Here is an 18,870-nt window from a genome sequence, read left to right as displayed (position 1 = left end):
TATTCCTTGAGATAAGGGATTTGTTTGTGGGTGATAAAAATTCTACTTAAGTAAGCTTGTTGGATATGTTTCTGAGATATGAAAGAAAACCAAATCTTCCATGAGACTAAGGGCAGGCCAGCTGTGGACGATGCTATTTCTTGGCAGAAAATGAGATTCAATGTAAGAAGACATTTTAACTAATGCAAACAGGAACACACAGGGAGAGCAGAACCAGGAGGCCTTTCTGGACACAGCAGATATACAAGTAAATCTGAGGCTTGAGTTTTTCCAAGGCAGCTGCGGCTGACACAATAGCGTTAGAGCACAAGCAGTGTCTATGTGGGGCTTCCCACTTCAATTATTTTTAAGTGTGTGTGTGTGTCCACACGCACGTGCACGTGTGGGTGCCAGTGGAGACCAGAGGAGTTGGATTCACCTGGAGTTAGACTTAGAATGTTTCTAAGCCACTTGATGCGGGTCCTGGGAATTGAACTCTGGTCCTCTAGAAGAGCAGTGTGTGCTCTTAACCACTGAGCCACCGCTCCAGCCCCTCAAGTCACTTTTCTGAAGTACTAAGTGTGAGCCTTGTAGCCAAAGAACAGCAGTATGTCACCACCAAAGCCAGCTCAGAGCGGGTATTTCATGGTATTTTAAGTTTGGAAATTCGACCAGAAGAAAAGTTAAACCCTTTCTTTCAGGAAGAAAAGCTTGCTACTAACAAAAATATATCCACAATTTCTACTCTAATTTATTAATAATTTATTAATGCCTTTTATCCAGTCACAGAGGTACTCGAAGGGAAGGGACTTCTGATTTGACATTTTTTTCCCTAAGGATTTTGTTTGATGACCTGAATTAATAAAAACATAAACATACAAACAAATTATGGGGAGGGGGCAAATGATTTTCTTTTCCTCTTGAAAGCTTAAGAAATTCTCAGTTTAGGTTTTTAAACCTATAACGTTCTAAGGAAAAGCCACAAAGCCCTATTCCCAGCAGAAAACAGACAACAAAATCTAGTCCCCAGCAGCTACAGGCGTGAAAATCACGGAGAACCGTGGGAGCCCTGAATGGCAAAGGAATCGTGGTTACTACCTCAGGTCTATTTTGAGAAAAGATGCCGATGAACTGCTCTGGGGAGGCCTTGAACCCCTTCTGGATCAGTGCGGAGCCTATACACTCAGCCAGTTCTTCAACCTGCAGGAAGAGGAGGCAGACATTAGCAAAGAGGAGCGTTCTCACGGCAAGGCCATTAGGGGCTCACCAGGTGACATGAGTGTATCGGCTGCAAGCAGAGCTATTCAGAGAACGGGAGCTAGCCCTTTTTAAAAACTGTTTGCACAGCACAAGGTTTTATTCACCCACACAGCATTAATGAACCTGGGTACAGGACTCGTGCAAAGCAAATTATTCTGTTTGCAGGTCCCAGATGACTACAAATCAGGGCTTTCTATGTGTGTACGTTTCTATTCTAGTGTTACCAAATGAGCGTACAGAGACAGTTTCCTTTTCTTTGGGGGGAGGCTGTTGCTGGTTTGTACTGCTGAGGGGAACCTAGGGGCATGCACACACTAGGCAAGCATTCTAAAATGACCTTGTCCCCAGTACTTGACTTCTCCAGCTAGTTCAGGCTAGCCTTAAGTTCAGAGTCCTACCTCTCCAGCTGGGGGGGGGATCACAGGTATGTATCAAGAAGCCTGGCTAGACTTTCCTTCATTTATAACTTTGAAAAGTGACCAAACCCCTCAAAACCTGTCATTAGAAACAGCTTTTACAAAAGAAAAAAAAAGACTAAGCTTTTATTTGTTTGCTTTGTTTTTCAAGACAGGGTTTCTCAGTGTAGCCCCAACTGTCCTGGAACTCACTCTGTAGAAACAGGCTGGCCTCGAACTTATAGAGATCCACCTGCCTCTGCTTCCCGTGTGCTGGAATTAAAAGCACTGCTGGCTAAGGCTAAAGTTTTCATCTACAATCCCATTCTTGAGAACTTCATTTTGGTAAATAATACAATCTTAGGAGGAGATTTTTAAAGGCATTATATGCAAAGATACACATTTCAAAATTACCTAAAGTTGAATAAAGCGGGGGGGGGGGTAATAAAACCCGCTGGGTGGTGAAGCCAATGAGAATATTTCCCAGGAAATGACAGCTAGGGTAGCTGACGAATATTACAAGGATGAGAAAGGGACTGCGCCTAGGGCAGTGTTGGCAGTGTTGATGAGCAGTGAAGGCAGAGGAGAGCCAACACCGTGAGAACAAGTAAAGCCAGCCGTGAAACGCAGGAGGCACATCCACGGCTGCCCTCTCAGCACTCCTACTCTACGGGCATTTTTAATCATTTTAAAACATTAGGCAGGGTGGTGGTGATAATCCCAGCACGTGGGAGGCAGAGGCAGGCAGATCTCTACAAGTTTGAGGCAAGCCTGGTCTATAGAGCGAGTTCTAAGACAGACAGGGCTACTCAGAGAAACCCTGTCTCGAAACACCAAAAAAAAAAAAAAGGACCTTAAAAAGTGGAGTTCTTTATCCTCGAGAGTATTCTGAAGGCATAGCAGGCATATAGGAAAAACAGCCATACCAGCCTTGTTAGGAATCCCGTCAGTTCTGGTACACAACACTTTGCCAGGCCTAAGGGACACAGAGTGATGCTGGCCAGGTGACAGCCGGATGGCACAGTGTCTTCTATTCTCGGCCAGTTCACAAGTCTATGTTGATTGTCAGGGACTGAAATCAGAGAAATGCCTGCAATTGCTCGCAGGGCTCCATGGGACAATACGCATACAAATATGTTTCTAGAAAGATGGTCCATTTTGCTCTTTAAAAAAATAAAAATCTCAAAAAGATTCTTACTTTCCTAAAAGTCAGGCTTGTTAGATGAGTAAAAAGTAAAATGAGATAACTATCTCTACAAAGCCAAAGCTGGCTTCAGTGCCATCCAGCTCTGTGCCTTTGCCAAGCCTCCGGCAACACCTTCAGAAACTCCGGGGACTTTCAGTGAGTCCTGAACACCAGTTGGCAACAGACGCCTTTCTTCTCCTAGCCAACAATGACAGAAATAACGCAGAGAGCCCTAGGGTAATCTCTGGGGCCTGAGGGCCGCCCCTCAGTGCCCTGTGCCCTGTGCCCAACACATGGTCTTGTTATAGGGACTCTGGAAGCAACTTTCTTAGTGTTTTGAGGTGGTCTCACTCTGCAGCCCAGAGCTGGACTCGGCCTCAGTATGTATCCAAGCTGGCCAGGAACTCATAATGATCCTCCTGTCCCAACTTTACCAGTGCTGGGAACACAGATATGAGTCAGCACTGACTAATGAAAAAAAAAAACTGGATAGAAACTGGTTTAGGCTTTGGTAAAGTCAAACAGAAAGTGGGAAATCCCTCTGGTCACGTGAGCTCCCAGCTCTGTCCAGACAAGGTATTAAAAGCTGATCTCTCTTGTCTCTCTTGAGAGACAAATACTACCTAAGCAAAGCGTTGCGCATTTTCGTCCACCTTCTGAAGACAGAAGAGGATAAATCCAGGGCTTCAAGCCAAGAAGCTCTGACAGGTACTCCTCCCAGGCTGGGGTTTGTGGCTCCAGAGGACAACCCCCTCCATGTCCACACCCTCAGACAAGCCAACTACTAAAAACAAAGAGGGAGAAAGCCAGTTTGTGTTCCTGAGCGCCAGAGGATTACCTGGCCCCAGAACAAGCAGCAGTGGAGCCCAGGGACAGAAAGCCATTTCCTGGACAGCTGTGTAGGAAAAAGGAAGACAGCTAAACTGTGCTCGCAGCTGTGCCTGCCCATCCAGAGGCCAGACCGGAAAAGCAACAACAGCTTGATTCTGTATAGCCATAACGAGAATAAAAAAATAAGGGGTGACGTCTTCCTACTCTGCAACCCACTACTTACAAACTGATTGAGACACTTACAGCTGCAGGTGGGTAAAGATAATTCTGAGCATAGCCAGATCCTAGCTTACGATTTATGCAGACGGAGAGGGGTCTTCTCTGAACACCTGGGCTCATCCCCACACCTGACTTTGGTCTTGCTTTCGCCACTCACACTATATAAACATGGGCAAGTTGCACCTTTTCACGGGGCATGTTTTCCTCATCTATAAAATAGGGGAACACTCCAAATTGGGGTTTCTAAGTTTCCTAACACTCCTCAGGCAAAGATGAGTCATCCTACGCCAGGGATAGGGGTAGGGGTAGCATTTGCTTCTGGAGATTTCTAAAATTATCTGAAAAGTTATACTTCCCAATAAATCCATATAGGTTGCCAATCAAGTGCTTCCATCTATCAGAGTTTCCTGGGATTTTCTATGCTCTGTTTTTCCATAGATGCTCAGTGGAATTTCTGAGGTGCAGCATGTTTCCTGCCCCAGCAATCTTTCACTAGTGTGCTGAGCCCATCTACAGAGCCATTCGTACTGCTGGAGTCTGAAATGGACCCCACAGGTTCACGTGTTTGAACACTTGGCCCCTAGCTTGGGGCAGGACTCTGGGAAGAGGCAGAACCTTTCGGACATGGGGCCTAGCTGGCGGATGTAGGGTCACATGGACTGGTCATGGGTTTAGGCTAGCCCTGCTTCAGACTGGGCTTGGCTTTCAGAGTTGCTGAGATGTTAACAAGCTGTATAACCCACCTGCACAGCCAGGCACCACGCCTCCCTCACAAGAACTGAGTAACCCCACGCCCGAGCTCAAATCCATCTCTTTTCCATTTGGTTGCTTACATTGATTACAGACGTGAGGAGAGCTATCAGAGTCATGGAACTCACCTGCTTGTAGGAAATCCATTCATAGGGCTGGTTTGGCTTTCTAGAACCTAAGCAAGGGCCATTGTCTACAAAAAGAAAAAACAAAGATGAAGCAAAAGATAGATGGCATTGACCTTTAACTATCCCTGCATTTTACTGGCTTTTCTCTTTATTCCTCAAAATATCAAGTAGACTCTAGTCTTCAAAGTAGAAATGGTGAATTCAGAATAGAAATGCCCCCCGCCCAGTATGAAGTGATTTTTATGTTTTTATTTGCTCTGCTTCTTAAAAACAAGGGGGTTGGAGATAAACAGAGGAGAAAGGCAGATAGTAATATGACTGACTCTTTTGTTGTTGGGTTTGGGTTTTTGGAGACAAGATCTCTCTACCACATGGTTCTGGCTGTCCTAGAACTCACTTTGTAGACCAGGCTGGCCTTGAGCTCGCTGAACTCTACCTGCCTCTGCCTCCAGAGTGCTGGTGTTAGAGGTGTGCACCGCCACACGCTTACAATGACTTTCAAGAACATTTAGCCTGTGACTTCTTCCTTCAAGCCAGTGGCTGAGTGTAGCGACACACTACTGTGTTCAGAAGAGGCAGCCACTCTGGTGAAGCTTCAAGCCTTCCAACTCAGAATGAAACGCTTCCCCAAGAGCCGTGCGTTGGAGGCTCAGGTCCCTGCTGACTGGCTTTTGAGAAGTGATGGAGGCCTGAGGGTTCTTGACCTAAGGACTGGGTTAATCCCTCCATGTGCTTGTAACATGATGGAAGCACTGGGGATATCCCTGAGGGTAACACACTGCCCTGGCTGCTTCCTGCGCCCTGCCCCAGCCCTGCTCCCATCTCCCACTCCAGGGGGAGGAAGGGAAGGAAAGTGAAGATACCACAATGTCTAGGTTCACTAGTCCCAGTCTGAATCTGTAAAGGTGTTTTGATCTGGTGTGGGGACATGGGAGGACTGGCAAGGAAGACAAAGAATGATTTTGCCAGGGGCTGTGACAAGCCTGGTCCTATCGCCTAGAGAAGCGTGGCACACCAATGGATTCAAGTGTCAGTTAGATGTCAAGAGAATGGGATGACGTGGTAACAGAGCTGACAAATATGGTCCTCCTAGACTTGCTTCAGTTTACAGCACTATAACCAAGGTTCAGGGGACACGGGAGGGTCAGCAGCTCTGTTTCTCAGATGGGAGACCCCTCAGCTACAGGAACTGATGCCATTTTGTTCCTCAAGAGCTAAGACGGGCAAATTGCAGCCAAAGGCCACAAGGAACCGATGGCTGTTTTTGTAAGCAGTGTTAGTAGATCACAGCCTTATCAACTCATCCACCTACATCTGAAGCTGCAGAGATTATATGGCCCCAAACGCCTAAAGCCTAAAGTACTTACTGTTTGGCTCTTTATGGGCACAGCACACTGATCCCAGCTCTAAAACTGTGGCTAAGCAGCAGCTTACCTGCAAACTTGAAAGCCATCCATACCCAGGCCCTGCTGCCAAAATCTGATATAACTGGATGGCTTTACTATATTTAAAAAGTGTCCCCAGAGGACACTAACACACAACTAGGTGCATCTTAAAAACATCAGGCTTAAGGGGGGGGGGGGGAGAGAAATGGCTTAGCAGTTAAAAGCACTGGCTGCTCTTCCAGAGGACCCAGGCTCAATTCTCAGCCCCCAAAGTTCATCTCTTAACTCCAGTTCCAGGAGGTCCGACGCCCCCTTCTGGTTTCTATGAGCACTTCATGTAAAGGGTACACAGGCACAGACAACATAAAAATAAATCAAAAAATTAAATTAAAATTAGGTTTAAAAAGCTCTAGGCTAGCTTCTCCTGCCGTTGAACAAACTTCTGACCATCTACGCAAATGCTGGGCCTTGCTCCTCTATAGTATTTTAATCCTGAGAGATCTTAAGAACACTAATGTTTAGGATAAAATGTTTCTTGGAGGAAAAAGGAAACATTGACACAAAAAGCAGCTGCCTTTAATCAATGCATATTAAGAAAGCTTACATTTCCTTTTCCTGTGGTTTATTGAGGATCACTCATTTTCCAAATAGACAAGAGACAACAGAACAAAAAGCTGTCTAAGAGTCAGAGGTACAGTGTAAGTAAGCCCCATACTTCTAGGTACACCACACGTTGTCTTTATAGAAAAAAGGCTGTACATAACTTACAACACATATATTTTCATGGAGCTTGATGCTGGCCTGCTCTACCTCAGGGAGATTTACTGTCATTGATAAACTCAGATCTTGATGCTAACTTCAAAAGGTTCATGCAGTCAATGATACACAAGGAAGTTTGCTTTCTCTTTACAATGGGCTAATGAGTCTTTTATAGGAATATTTGGCCGAACACAATGGTCTGAGTAGTCAGACTGCACCAGTGTCGAGCAATAAACAGCAGGTACTTCTCGAGTGCATACATGTCTTATGGGGCACAGAGGAGCAATCTCCCCCGATTCCTGGCTAAGACCACAATCTAGCTACCAGTGGCAAAAACCAGAAGCAAAAATCTTAAGATCCATTTCTATAATGAATCATGAAAAGAGCAAAAAATAATCCTTAAAAAGAGTGTTGCTTCATGGACAATATATTAATTGAGTACCTACTGGGGACAGGTCCTTCATGGGCAGTACACTAATTGAGTACCTACTGTGGTCAGGTCCTTCATGGGCAGTACACTAATTGAGTACCTACTGTGAACAGGTCCTTCATGGACAACACACTAATTGAGTACCTACTGTGGACAGGTCCTTCATGGACAACACACTAATTGAGTACCTACTGTGGTCAGGTCCTTCATGGACAACACACTAATTGAGTACCTACTGTGAACAGGTCCTTCATGGACAACACACTAATTGAGTACCTACTGTAGACAGGTCCTTCATGGGCAGTACACTAATTGAGTACCTACTGTGAACAGGTCCTTCATGGACAACACACTAATTGAGTACCTACTGTGAACAGGTCCTGTGTCAGTGCCGTGGGGAGAGCAAAACAGAAGGGCATGTTCTCAAGGAGCACAGGCTGGAGGGCAAAAGGCAGGGCATGCCAGGCGAGTAAATGTGTACGGTGAGGGGTTATCGCTGAAGTAGATGTGAGATGCTGAGAGGAAAAGGGGGAGATGCCCCAGTGGGACAGGAGTGGAAATGACACACCAGGAAGATGTTTATAGAGACAGCGAAATGCAACAGGGTGTTAAAGGTACCCACATGTCAAGAACACAAGAGAGGGTGGGGAGAGCAGACTTAGGATCTAGAAAGGAAGTGCATGAAGACACACGGGGAGGGACCAGCCGTGCTGTCACCTGAGAGCTGATTCAAGGTGGAAAGCTGGACAGAGGCTGTAATGGAGGCAGGCATTTGGATAGCAGGGGTTCTCGACGGTGTTTCTGATGGGGTACAGCTTCCCTGGAAAGTTAGTAGTTCTCTCAAAATATGTATGTTAGTGGCCCAATACATTCAAAAAATGATGGACCAGGGCCAATTAAATATTTTAAAAAATAACCCACAGGAAACATTGGAGCCCAGTACATGTGATTCTCCACCAAATATAGGCGGTATTTGGTGATGGAGGACATCTGGAGGGTCCTACGAGCTTTGAGATTGGCTCTAACAAGTTACAGGAGACAGGACAGGGACAATGCTGGGTATATGGAAGACTGGCAGATGTGCCTTTTTGCAAGGAAGGCTGCTCATTCCTCATGAGAAACAACAGCAAAGTGTCAGTCACGACAAAGCAGCTACGGGCTTACTTGACACCTGAAGGCCCCTCTGGAAGCCTTCGTACAATGTTCTGACATCATCGTAGATGTACACCAAGAGCTTGTCATTGTCGAGGAGCGCTGATCTTCGAGCACCATCAGTACCCTATTGGGAAGGACAGGGGCAAGCAGGATGTTAACAAGAAGCCCACAGCATGTTGTCTTTATAGAGGTGCATGCTGCGGCCAAATGAAGCTAATCAACATGCCTATTTTTTTTTTCCCGAAGCTTGCTATTTATTTGTGGTACAAACACTTAAAATCTCCCGCCCTAGCGATTCTCAGGTAGATAATACACTATAATGAATGAAGGCCATGATACTGCAGAAGAGGTTCTGTGAGTCTATTTTCCCTACTGTGCACCATTGATACATGCAATTACTATTCGTCGGTTAGATGTAAATACAAAAATACAAACTGCTGTGCAGTGAGTAGCAGCTGAAGGAAGAGGGGCAGAATTTGTCGATGTGCTAATGTAAGCCAGCTGTTCCCTTGAAGAACCAAGGCAGCTTTGGAGAAGCGAGTCTAAGACAACATGGCCATGAAGGGAATCTTGAGGAAAGAAGATGGATAAAAAAAAAAAGCGGCTCACAGATTTATAGGTATGTGCGCTGCCAGACACAGCTGAAGGGAGGGAGGGACACCAGGACAATGCCACCACCTTGCATACTCCAACTGTATCCACCAACAGAACAGAGGGTGATCCTGTCAGCTTGGGAGGAAACGACAGGTGGCTCAATTTTACTTCCACGAACCCCTCCATCCTTCCATGAGGATCCCCTACAGCTACTGCTCCCTCTCATCACCAACTGCAACACAGTCCGCGAGAACCTTCAGCTCCGCGAGCGGCACCTCAGCCGCCAGCACTAAATGAGTGTGAGCAGACGCATGTCTTTCCAGGTGTTTACGGGCAGCTTGGATAGGTGGGCACATCTGCTGCTGAACACCTTTATCTAAGCTGTCTCCACCTGTACAGAGAGTCCTGACGGCGAACAAAGTATCAGTTCCTAGCCCCCCGAAGGGGCAGGAGGAGCTACCGAACTCCCTAGGAGAGACTACGGGGGTCCAGAGAGCCACAGCAACCCCTCAGACATTCCCTCAACACTGGTAGGGAAGAGCTCAACTACTAAGTTAGTGTCTTCTACCTAGTTCACATTTTAAAGGGGAAGCCCCTCCCATTTACAACACCCAGGAAAGCCTTGAGGGAAATTAGAACACGATATGAAACATCCAGTACCACAAGAAAGGACTGTCCTAAAACTGAAGAGATCACTTCTGGCTTGAGGTTTGGTGAAAGAAAACAGGAAACCACCCCAGCAAGCCGGGTCAAAGAGCGGCCAGAGTTGAAGTACAGGCACCCTGGTTGTCCCATGCTGTCCAGAGCTGCCCCACTGTCCTTACGACACAAAGCTCAGGATGGTGCCTCTCATGCCACTCACCTACTCATCATGACACGGAACTATCCGTGGCATTTCTCAATACAATGCCATCTCTTTAAAAGTGAAGATGATACCTGCATTCCACAGAGAAGCTCTCACGGCCCTAAGAGGAGCAGCTGAGACAGGCAAACAAGGAGCCTAAGACTTCTGCTATGGTTTGAATCTCAAATGGCCCCTGCAGCTTCATGTTTTGGATGCCTGTCCCCAGGCCAGTGGTGCTATTTTAGAAGGCTGCTGACCCTTAAAAGGCGGAGCCTATCTGGCAGAAGTAGGTCACCAGGTATAGGCCTTTGAAGGTGACAGAGAGCCTCTAGTTCTGCCGGAGCTCCCTGCATCCTGTCGCCAAGGTGTGTCCAGCCCATGACACATAACCCAACTGCTATGAACTAAGCTGCTCCATCAGCCTTCTCTACCATGGGGGACTGACACCCTCTGAAACCATGAGACACGGTTCATGAACTTCCTTCTGCCCCCCCCCCCATTCATGACACAAAACTCATACAGAAATGAACACCAGGAAAATGGTGCTGTGGCTTTGACTGAATCCGACTCTTGGACTGCTGGAAAGATCTGCGGGAGCGATCTGTAAGACTCAGGAGACAAATTAAGAAAGCTTAATGAGCGACCACGGAGGGAGTCTGGAAGATGAAAATGCCTCGGGACTACGGACGGTGAAGACTGCTCGTGGATTTTCAGAGGGACGAGGGCTCCACTAGGAATTAGACGAGAATTCACGTGTAGGACGTTCTGGTAAAGAACGTGTCTATACTTTTCCCACATCCAGAAAAATAAATAAATAAATGAAGCTGAACTAAACAGTAACAGTACTAACTAACCAATTTGGAGGAGAAAAACGTCTAAAACTATATAACTTTAAGCTGTTGCATGGTTATTGCTAGCTGCTTTTTTAGTCAGTTTTACTGTGAGACTTGAGAACAAAATGATCTAAAGAAAGAGAGAGAAAAAAGGACAGAGTTTGGCCAGAATGGGATCCTATTTAAAGTTGTAAACAAGGTAATTGTTAAAGAGATTGACCACTAAAGAAAAGCCAGGTAATGTTTACCGGGACAATAGAAAAGGAGCCCTGTGGACTTTTCAAGAATTGGAGACTTTACCCACCAAAAATTCCTGGATCCTGGGTTTTGTATATCTCACTATCAAATGATATATACACACCATTTAAATATCTATCAACACCATTTACATAACACACACCATCATATATATATATATATACATGACATGAAGGTATTTATTTAGGGGAAGGCAGAGGGTATAAGAGAGAAGGTGGTTCAACTATATTTTATACTTGCTTGAGATCCTGTACCATGTGCTGTGCAAACATACCAATACCGAAGAACTAAGTTAAAACAAACAAAAAATAAAATCTATGTCTAAACCCAAAAACCCATTTTGAAGACCTTCCTTTAAAAAAAAATGTTCCTTGTGAAGCGGGGAAGGGGGATATCTCACAGGGCCCCACCCATACAGTAAGAACTCAGGCAACTAAGGCATGCTAAGAGCAGAAGAAATAGTCCCCCAATGAGGCCCATAACTGATTACCCAATACCAAGTGGTCAGCCCCCAAATCATATACATATAATTAACACTAAATGGTTTGAGCAGGTTATATTATGTTTAGAGGTGTGTGCGTGTGTGCGTGTGTGTGTGTGTGTGTAACAATAACAACTAAAAAAGGGGGGCACAGCCATAATTTTGAGATGGGGAATACACAGGGGGTTGGAGGGAAGGGAAGGAAATGATATAATTGTATTTTAATTAAAATATAATTATACAAAGGTAACGTATTTTTAAAGCTATGGTGGTAAGTAACATCACTTTGTGGATACACAAATTCCCTTGTGAATAAAGGCAATTAAAATGATAGAGGATGCTAGGGAAAAAAATGAATACTAGCCACTAACTGTGAGAACAATAAAACAGCTTTCCTAGGGTGCTTGACTTGCACAGAGCTGCATAAGAAAGTGTTTTCCCAGGTTCTCCAGAACTCAGAGGCAACTGTGGCCATGGTGCGAGAGGGGCACAGACGGGGAAAAGGGAACTCAGAGGCGACTGTGACCACAATGCACGAGGGCACAGGTACCGCTCAGGCTGAGAGCGGCAATGTGTGTTGTCCTCGTGGGTACTAGCTGTGTGGGCGTGCTAGAAGTATGGAAGCATGGCCGCTTCCACCAAGAGTTTTCAGAAACTCTTGTGAACCAGGCAATGTATATAAGCACCAGATTTGCTGCGGGGGACCCCTGAGAGGTCAGGAGATGAAGCTATGAAGGTGAAGACTAAGTTACAACAGAGTTCCGGGATGTTGGAGAGGACAAGAACATAGGCTGTTTGCCAAGGAAAGCTTTAAGCACAGAACAGAGCCAGCCGTCTCAGGACAGAGGCTGTGTGTGTCACTTGTGGCAAGGACAGAGGCTCCTCAAGTCCACTGGAGCGTACATCATACAACATGTGCCTCTCATACTGGACACAGGGCTACACGACTGAATACTTTCCCTGTTGGCTCTGGGCCTTGCTTTGGTCCCCACCCCCTTGCTCCCTGTTTCATGGGGTGTTTGCTCTGTGTCGTTGTATATTGGAAGTCTATAGTTTTTGTATTTTTTAGGAGCTAATAGCGAAAAGACTGCTTTGGGTCTCGGTAAAGACGTAGACTTTTGGTCAGGACGGAACTGTGAAGGCTCGTGGGACTCTAGGCTGAACTAACTGTATTTTATGCTATAATGATCAATGTTATGGTTTGAATCTGGAGTGTTACTCCACTGGCTCACGCTTTGGCTATGTGTTCTCTAGTCAGTCACTCTCTTAAGAGGGGCTGTGGAACCTTTCAAGGTGGGGCCTAGTAGACAGATGTGGGTGATGGGGTAGGTGTTTCAGGGTGTATCTAGTCCCTGGTTTCTGGCTGGCTCTCTACTTCCTGTCTGTGGGAACATAAACACGAACTTCTTCAGTCCCATGGACGAAGTGCTCCACAATGCCTTCCCTGCTGAAACTGTGAAGCCATAATCATGTCAGGACACTGCAGTGCAGAAGTAACTGAGCCATCTCGCCCTCGAGTGACCAAAGACTCCAAGGAATATTGGCCAATCAGAACAAAACAAGGAAATCAAGAAGGACAGGTAAGAGTAAGTCTGGACTCTGAGGGGCACAGGCTGAACAGGTATCTTTTCTAGAAATAAACTCTGGGTCTCAAAGAAAGAGACCATCATTCCAACTGGAGTATCTGAAGGTAGACTTTACTCTTGACCAAGAGGTCACACACAAATGCATGTGCACTCATGCCTGCATGCCCCCAGACAGACAGGAAATGCACTTGGCGGGGGTTGGGGTGGGGGTGTGTGTGGGGACTTGTGTCCTTTCCCCATTGGCAGGAGTAAGACTTCATAGTCTCATTTGATTACCCAGCCTGTCTTAAGGTCATAAAATTCCTGGAATGCAGGAATTCCAGGAGGCCTTATTGTAACAAAGGTTTATCAGTCGGGGGTGGTGTGGAGGGAATTAAAAATTTCCAGGGAAGTTTTTAAAAGGTGGGGAAGATAAAAAGTTTTATAGTAATTAATAGAAAAGACTCATACTTAATATTGCTTACTTCTTAGAGACCACGTCTACAAAATACAAACTGGGGGAGCAACCGACATATGTTGGGAAAGAGTGATGCAGGCTGAACCCGAAACACTGAGGGTGTGATCCAGCAATCAGGGTTTCAACAAGGCTGTCGGAGATCCTAGTCCTGCCCTACAGAGAAGCAGGATCCCAGGGACAAGTCAGAAGCAGGGGAGTGGAGCCGATCAGGGCAGCACTATAGAAAGAAACCTACCATAGATAGTGTGTAGGAAAGGCTGTGGGGGGGCCTAGAGAGAAAAGGATTTATGTGGGCTCAGTCTAGGGCAGTGGCCTGGGCAAGGAAGGCAGTGATGCCAAGAGCAATATGCAATCTGTCATTTAACAGAGAAAAGGGAAGAATTAAGGCATGGAGAATCACAGTTCCGAGTCCAGGGGAAGTTTGAAAAGCAGACGGGATTTAGCTAGGTAGTGAGGACAACCTTCCCGGTCTACTTCCCAACTCTCCAAAAACTGCTCTAGAGGGTCACTGTATAGCAACACTTTAGCTAAATCATTTTTTAGTTAGGTTTAAGCTTTTGGTGCCATCTTCAGGACTTTGGGGAAGATGGAAGCAAAACTATCAAACCAAACCTAAAGAAGTTCATTGCACTCCTAATAAAGCTGTCTTCTTGACAACATAACCTAAGGACAAGGTGTTTATTATTAGCCTAATTATTAATTAAACTAATTAGCAAAGGCTTGAAAATGATGCAGTGAGGAGATGCCAAGGAAGGAAGAGATACTAACTCTAAGGGACAGGTAAAACTGGGCAAAGGTCCCGTTGTCCTTCAGTTGTAAGGGAAACTATGATTTGGAGAAGAGGGCAGTGAAATGGGGAGAAACACTAGACAGTAAGCGCCATGCTTTGAAATTTGCTCTATGAACGACCACAGATTCCCCTAAAAGAACCATTATCTGGGATGAGTGGGAGTGTTCCTATCCTTCCTGAATACAAATGCTACATGGAAGGGCTGGACATTCATCACCTGAGTTATAAAACTACAGCAAGGAGGCCTGCACTCTGCAGGCTGACAGCTGAGCCAGAGTGCTCAGATGTGCCACAAAACAGAGCCTTTAATTACTAGGTTATCCAGGTGCACTGATATATTCCTAGGAACAGCTGCTACTGAAATGGAAAATGTCTTAAGTGTGGCCCCCTAACATAACCTGCAGAAAGGAGGAGGGGTGGGGAGTGGGCTGTACTCAAGAAATAGCCTCACATTGCAGAGCCTAATCAATCAAGACTGGAAAGCAGGGGAATTATGGGTCTGCTTCAATGTGGATATGGTTTTCCAAATTTAAAAACCAAAGAAGATGAATCCAAAGCCAAGGGCTTTGCTACTAGTATATTCTCCAACATCTACAGGGTCCCTTTTGGATCAGTTTTTCTACACATTGAATTAGTAAATACAGTCGAGGTTGAATTAGGCTAAATTCGAAAGTAAAAACTCGAATTAACCCTTGAGGAATGGGGAAAGGTAGGGACAGGAAAACAGGGAGTGTCTATGTCTTCGGTGGATCTGGAGAACCATCAGTATTTGACAGGCGGTGGTGAGCTATTCTGGCCTACCTTCATATTTAAAGTACAGCAAATTATGTCCCTGAGGATGTCTTAGAGGGGTCCAATTTTACATTGAAGTCTCATTCATCTCTGTCTATAAAATGCATATCTACAGAAACCTAAATAAAAAAGCAAGCCAGGAAGATAGGGGACCCAGCAGAAAGGAAGAAAAAAGAGAAGAAAAGGAAGGGGGGGGAGGTACCTTCCTTCTCAGGAGACAGCCTCAAGTTTTAATGCTCAACCCATCCTAAGGAGAAAGGCAGCAAACAGAAGCACAGTCCTGACGGTGAAGGGCCTGTGCGGCTGCTCCCTGCCAGAGTCCACTCCTCCCTGCACTACACCTGACATTTGCCATTTGGTTGACATGCCACTTCCCGGCTCACACACACTTCTTTTCAGAACCAGGATGAAACTGCTTTTCAGCGACATTAGATCTTATCTCCGAAAGGCCAGCCTGTGGGTGGCACCCCATACTCTAGTGACCTCTGAACGGCAAGGGACAAAGTATTCAAACAACACCCCTAAAGGTGAAGGGCAGAGGCTACAGGGCAAGGGTCATGCTTATTATTTAACTATGGATCATTACTCCCAGGGGCAAAGACACTGTAGGCGCTGGATTTCCCAGAGCTGAGGGAGAGTGTGTGGGGCCTGTCAAGGTCAGCCACTGCCCAGTAGGGACAGGTTTGTTGACTCGGTCCCTCCTCGATTTCCTGTTTACAAGGCAGTGAAGTAGAGCTTCAAATCCAGTTAGCCTGGTGAAGAGTTCGGCGAGCAGGCTCCTCCAGACTTGCCCATGTAGCAAGACAGGGTCTAAACAAACACTGCCGTCTAACCCTGAAAGCCCTTGACACTTTCTGAAACTAGTTCATTCTCTACTTGCTAATTTCCTGTGCTGTCTACTCTCCCAACCAAAGGATTTGTTTAGGAGAAATTGGGGAGAAGGGACATAGCGAAAATAAATTATCACTAGGAGAAAACTCAGCACACATGGCTCTGGCTAAAGGAGAAGACTGTCTATGAAGTTTTTACCTAGCCCTGTAGACCACACAAGGCACCAGGCTTCACCTCTGCTAGTAAAGGGACTGCAGCTCCAAGTCCTACCCTATGTGACTCCGCCTCTCGGATGATGGTGCTCAGTAGGAGTATTTTGCAGGAAGCACCGAGTGGTGACCAAACTGTCCCTCCCATTTGGCACTTGTTGGCCTTATTTGGGGGTGCACGTTAAAACTTAAGTAAATACAGAAATCATTTCTGCCACTTCAGTGTACATACATCTCTTGTCTAATGTGGTCTATAGCAGTTAGCATCATTTATCTGAAATCATGTGTGTTTCCAGAACTGATTTACCATCATATTCCTATGCAATCGGCCTTTGCTTTCCTTGGGTATGGAGAACTCAGCAACATACCAACATGCAGACACATTGCATATTCTTTAAGTTGTTATTTGGGGTTTATTTATTTATTTATTTATATGTAGACGAGTGCATCTACAGATGGCTATGAGTTACCATGTGGGTGCTGAGAACTGAACCCCAGTCGTCTGTAAGAACAAGTACTCTTAACCACGAGGCCACCTCTCCAGACCCAGCATGTAGCTTTTTCAGACTAATAATCAACTTCTTTCTTTCCTTAGCTTCCCAAGATACCTGCTTAATCCTTCTGCAGCCTGGTGTTGGTGTGAAGACCAGAAGTTCTGCCCCTAGCTCCCGGTAATCCCTGCCTTGATTCAGTGCCCCCAGCCCACTGCTAATGTTCATTAGCAGCCTGACACTCCCTCCTCCCACCCAATTTAAAGGCCCAGGCATCTGCTGCATTGCTTCAAAGTCAGCAGACTCCTCATAGGAACACCTTATATTCAGGTTCCAAGAGGATGAGTATAGTAAGGAAACTATATCCAGAAAGGTTTGATAACTTATGAGAAAGCCTGTTAAGTTTTGAGAAAGATGTTAACATCAACTAAAGGCATGGAACACTGATGTCTGCAAACTTGCAGCAGACTCTCGGAAGAGAAGCACCCTGAAAATGCTTTCCTTCCCTCTTATCCCTACTGTCCTGTGAGGACTGCCAGCTAGAGACGTGGTCAGATGCTGAAACAGCTTTCAGAAAAATGTGTTCAGGAACTCTCTGCGTGGGTGGAAGCAGAATTGTGAGGGCAAACATTGGCGCCTCTTTATTTGACCACATTGCATAATTAGTTTTTTGCAATCAAGACCAGGAGAGACTAGACCATGGGAAACAGTGACCAGAACCCCGCAGTGACAAATGATTACGTCGATGAACGTGGCTGCCTGAAAACAGGATTCACGTGAAGATGACAGACAGACAAGAGTCTCCTCGTGCCTGGAGGTTCTTCTGAAGCATCATGGGTACTTCCCATCCTACACGTGTCTACTAACTGCTCTCTGGTCTGCATCTACAGATGACTACAGAGCAGCACTTTTTATGCCATGTTTCTAAGTAGCCACAGAAATAACCACATGCTGCCGTGGTCCCTGACAGCGATCAGTATTCAGCTGCTACTTCCCCTTCAGTTAAAAAGCTTTAGTCCTCATCTTACAAGTGGCTTGGGCGTTCCCGCAGACCCTCAGGCTTGTGTCAGAGACAGCCATGGTCACTGCTGTCCAAGCCCGTTCCACGGCAGCTTCCACTCAGCTTTCCTGCTAGATGTCCACCTCCTAGCAGGAGTTGATGCTGCCCACTTCAACCAGAGCTCCCTGACTCAGCACCGGTCAAAGGGTTTCAAGTCCAAAAGGGCATGGCCATTCTTTGGAATCTCACCATTGTTACCTTTACAGGCCTGTACTTGTTTTATTGCCACAAGTCTGGTGTGAGTATGTCTTCATAAAAATGTATCTCTTGTGTTGAATTAATTACGATTGGGCCTTTGCACATACACACAGGTAAGGTTGGAAATGTGGGAGAGGGCTCCTACCGACCACATGGGAAATCTCACTGTAACATGTTCCACAGACACGTCTAAACATGCATGGACCAGGACATCTGACTCCTGTAATGTGCACATGAGCTCTTTCAGAATAGCAGGGCAGGAGATGGTAGCACACACCTTCAATCCCAGCACCTAGGAGGCAGAGGCAGGTAGATCTCATAGTTTGAGGCCAGCCTGGTCTACAGAATGAGTTCCAGGGCAGCCAGGGGTGTTACACAGAGAAACCCTGTCTCGAAGAAACAAACAAACAAAAACAAATGACACCTGACCTCTGCCACAGAGAGAAAGGCCTTGAGCAGCTCATCTCCCGGCCAGAGGCTTCCCAAGGACAGATGTCTGTCCTGCCCCAGTACTGTGTGCCTCCTGTAGCATAAGTTCAAGGGCTTGCTGAATGGATGCAAGTCTGGCAGCTGGATTCAGTGAGTGGAGGAAGACTCAGGACTTACACACCCTCTGCATTAGACTCTCTGGAACATATGATTAACACGCTAAGAAGAGTCACTAGTCACATACAGTGCAATATATGAATGTGTAAGTTTCAACCCTTCACGTATGAGGGTCACCAGCTAGCATGCATCCCAAATATCGTATCATTTACTCTGAAGCGAAGTCATCCAACTTGGAAACCAGATGAGCTATACTCAAGGAACTTGTTCTGCAATTTAGAAGCTATGGATCCAAACTTGGACCCACATCTACTAACAAGATTAGATAATCTGCTATATAGTCTGTGGTTCACTTACCAGAAGCAAATTCTACCCTAAATTCTGACAGTCTAAAGATTGTTTTAGAAAGGGTAAGGACTTATA

General features: G+C 45.9%; 1 protein-coding gene across 6 annotated transcripts in view; it reads right to left on the bottom strand.

Moving 5' to 3' along the window:
• Positions 1-18,870, bottom strand: part of Acsl1 (acyl-CoA synthetase long chain family member 1) — a 69,379-nt gene that overhangs the window by 24,310 nt on the left and 26,199 nt on the right. For all 6 annotated transcript variants that reach the window (XM_075986720.1, XM_075986725.1, XM_075986726.1 and 3 more), the window contains exons 3-5: positions 8,487-8,601; positions 4,749-4,813; positions 1,078-1,179 (exon numbers count right to left, since the gene is read on the bottom strand). In XM_075986720.1, coding sequence (XP_075842835.1) covers positions 1,078-1,179; positions 4,749-4,813; positions 8,487-8,601 — 282 coding nt within the window. The remainder of the gene's footprint in view (positions 1-1,077; positions 1,180-4,748; positions 4,814-8,486; positions 8,602-18,870) is intronic.

This window comes from Microtus pennsylvanicus, chromosome 9 (genome assembly GCF_037038515.1).
Source record: "Microtus pennsylvanicus isolate mMicPen1 chromosome 9, mMicPen1.hap1, whole genome shotgun sequence".
Lineage (NCBI taxonomy): Eukaryota > Metazoa > Chordata > Mammalia > Rodentia > Cricetidae > Microtus > Microtus pennsylvanicus.
This window is presented reverse-complemented; position numbering and strand designations above follow the sequence as displayed.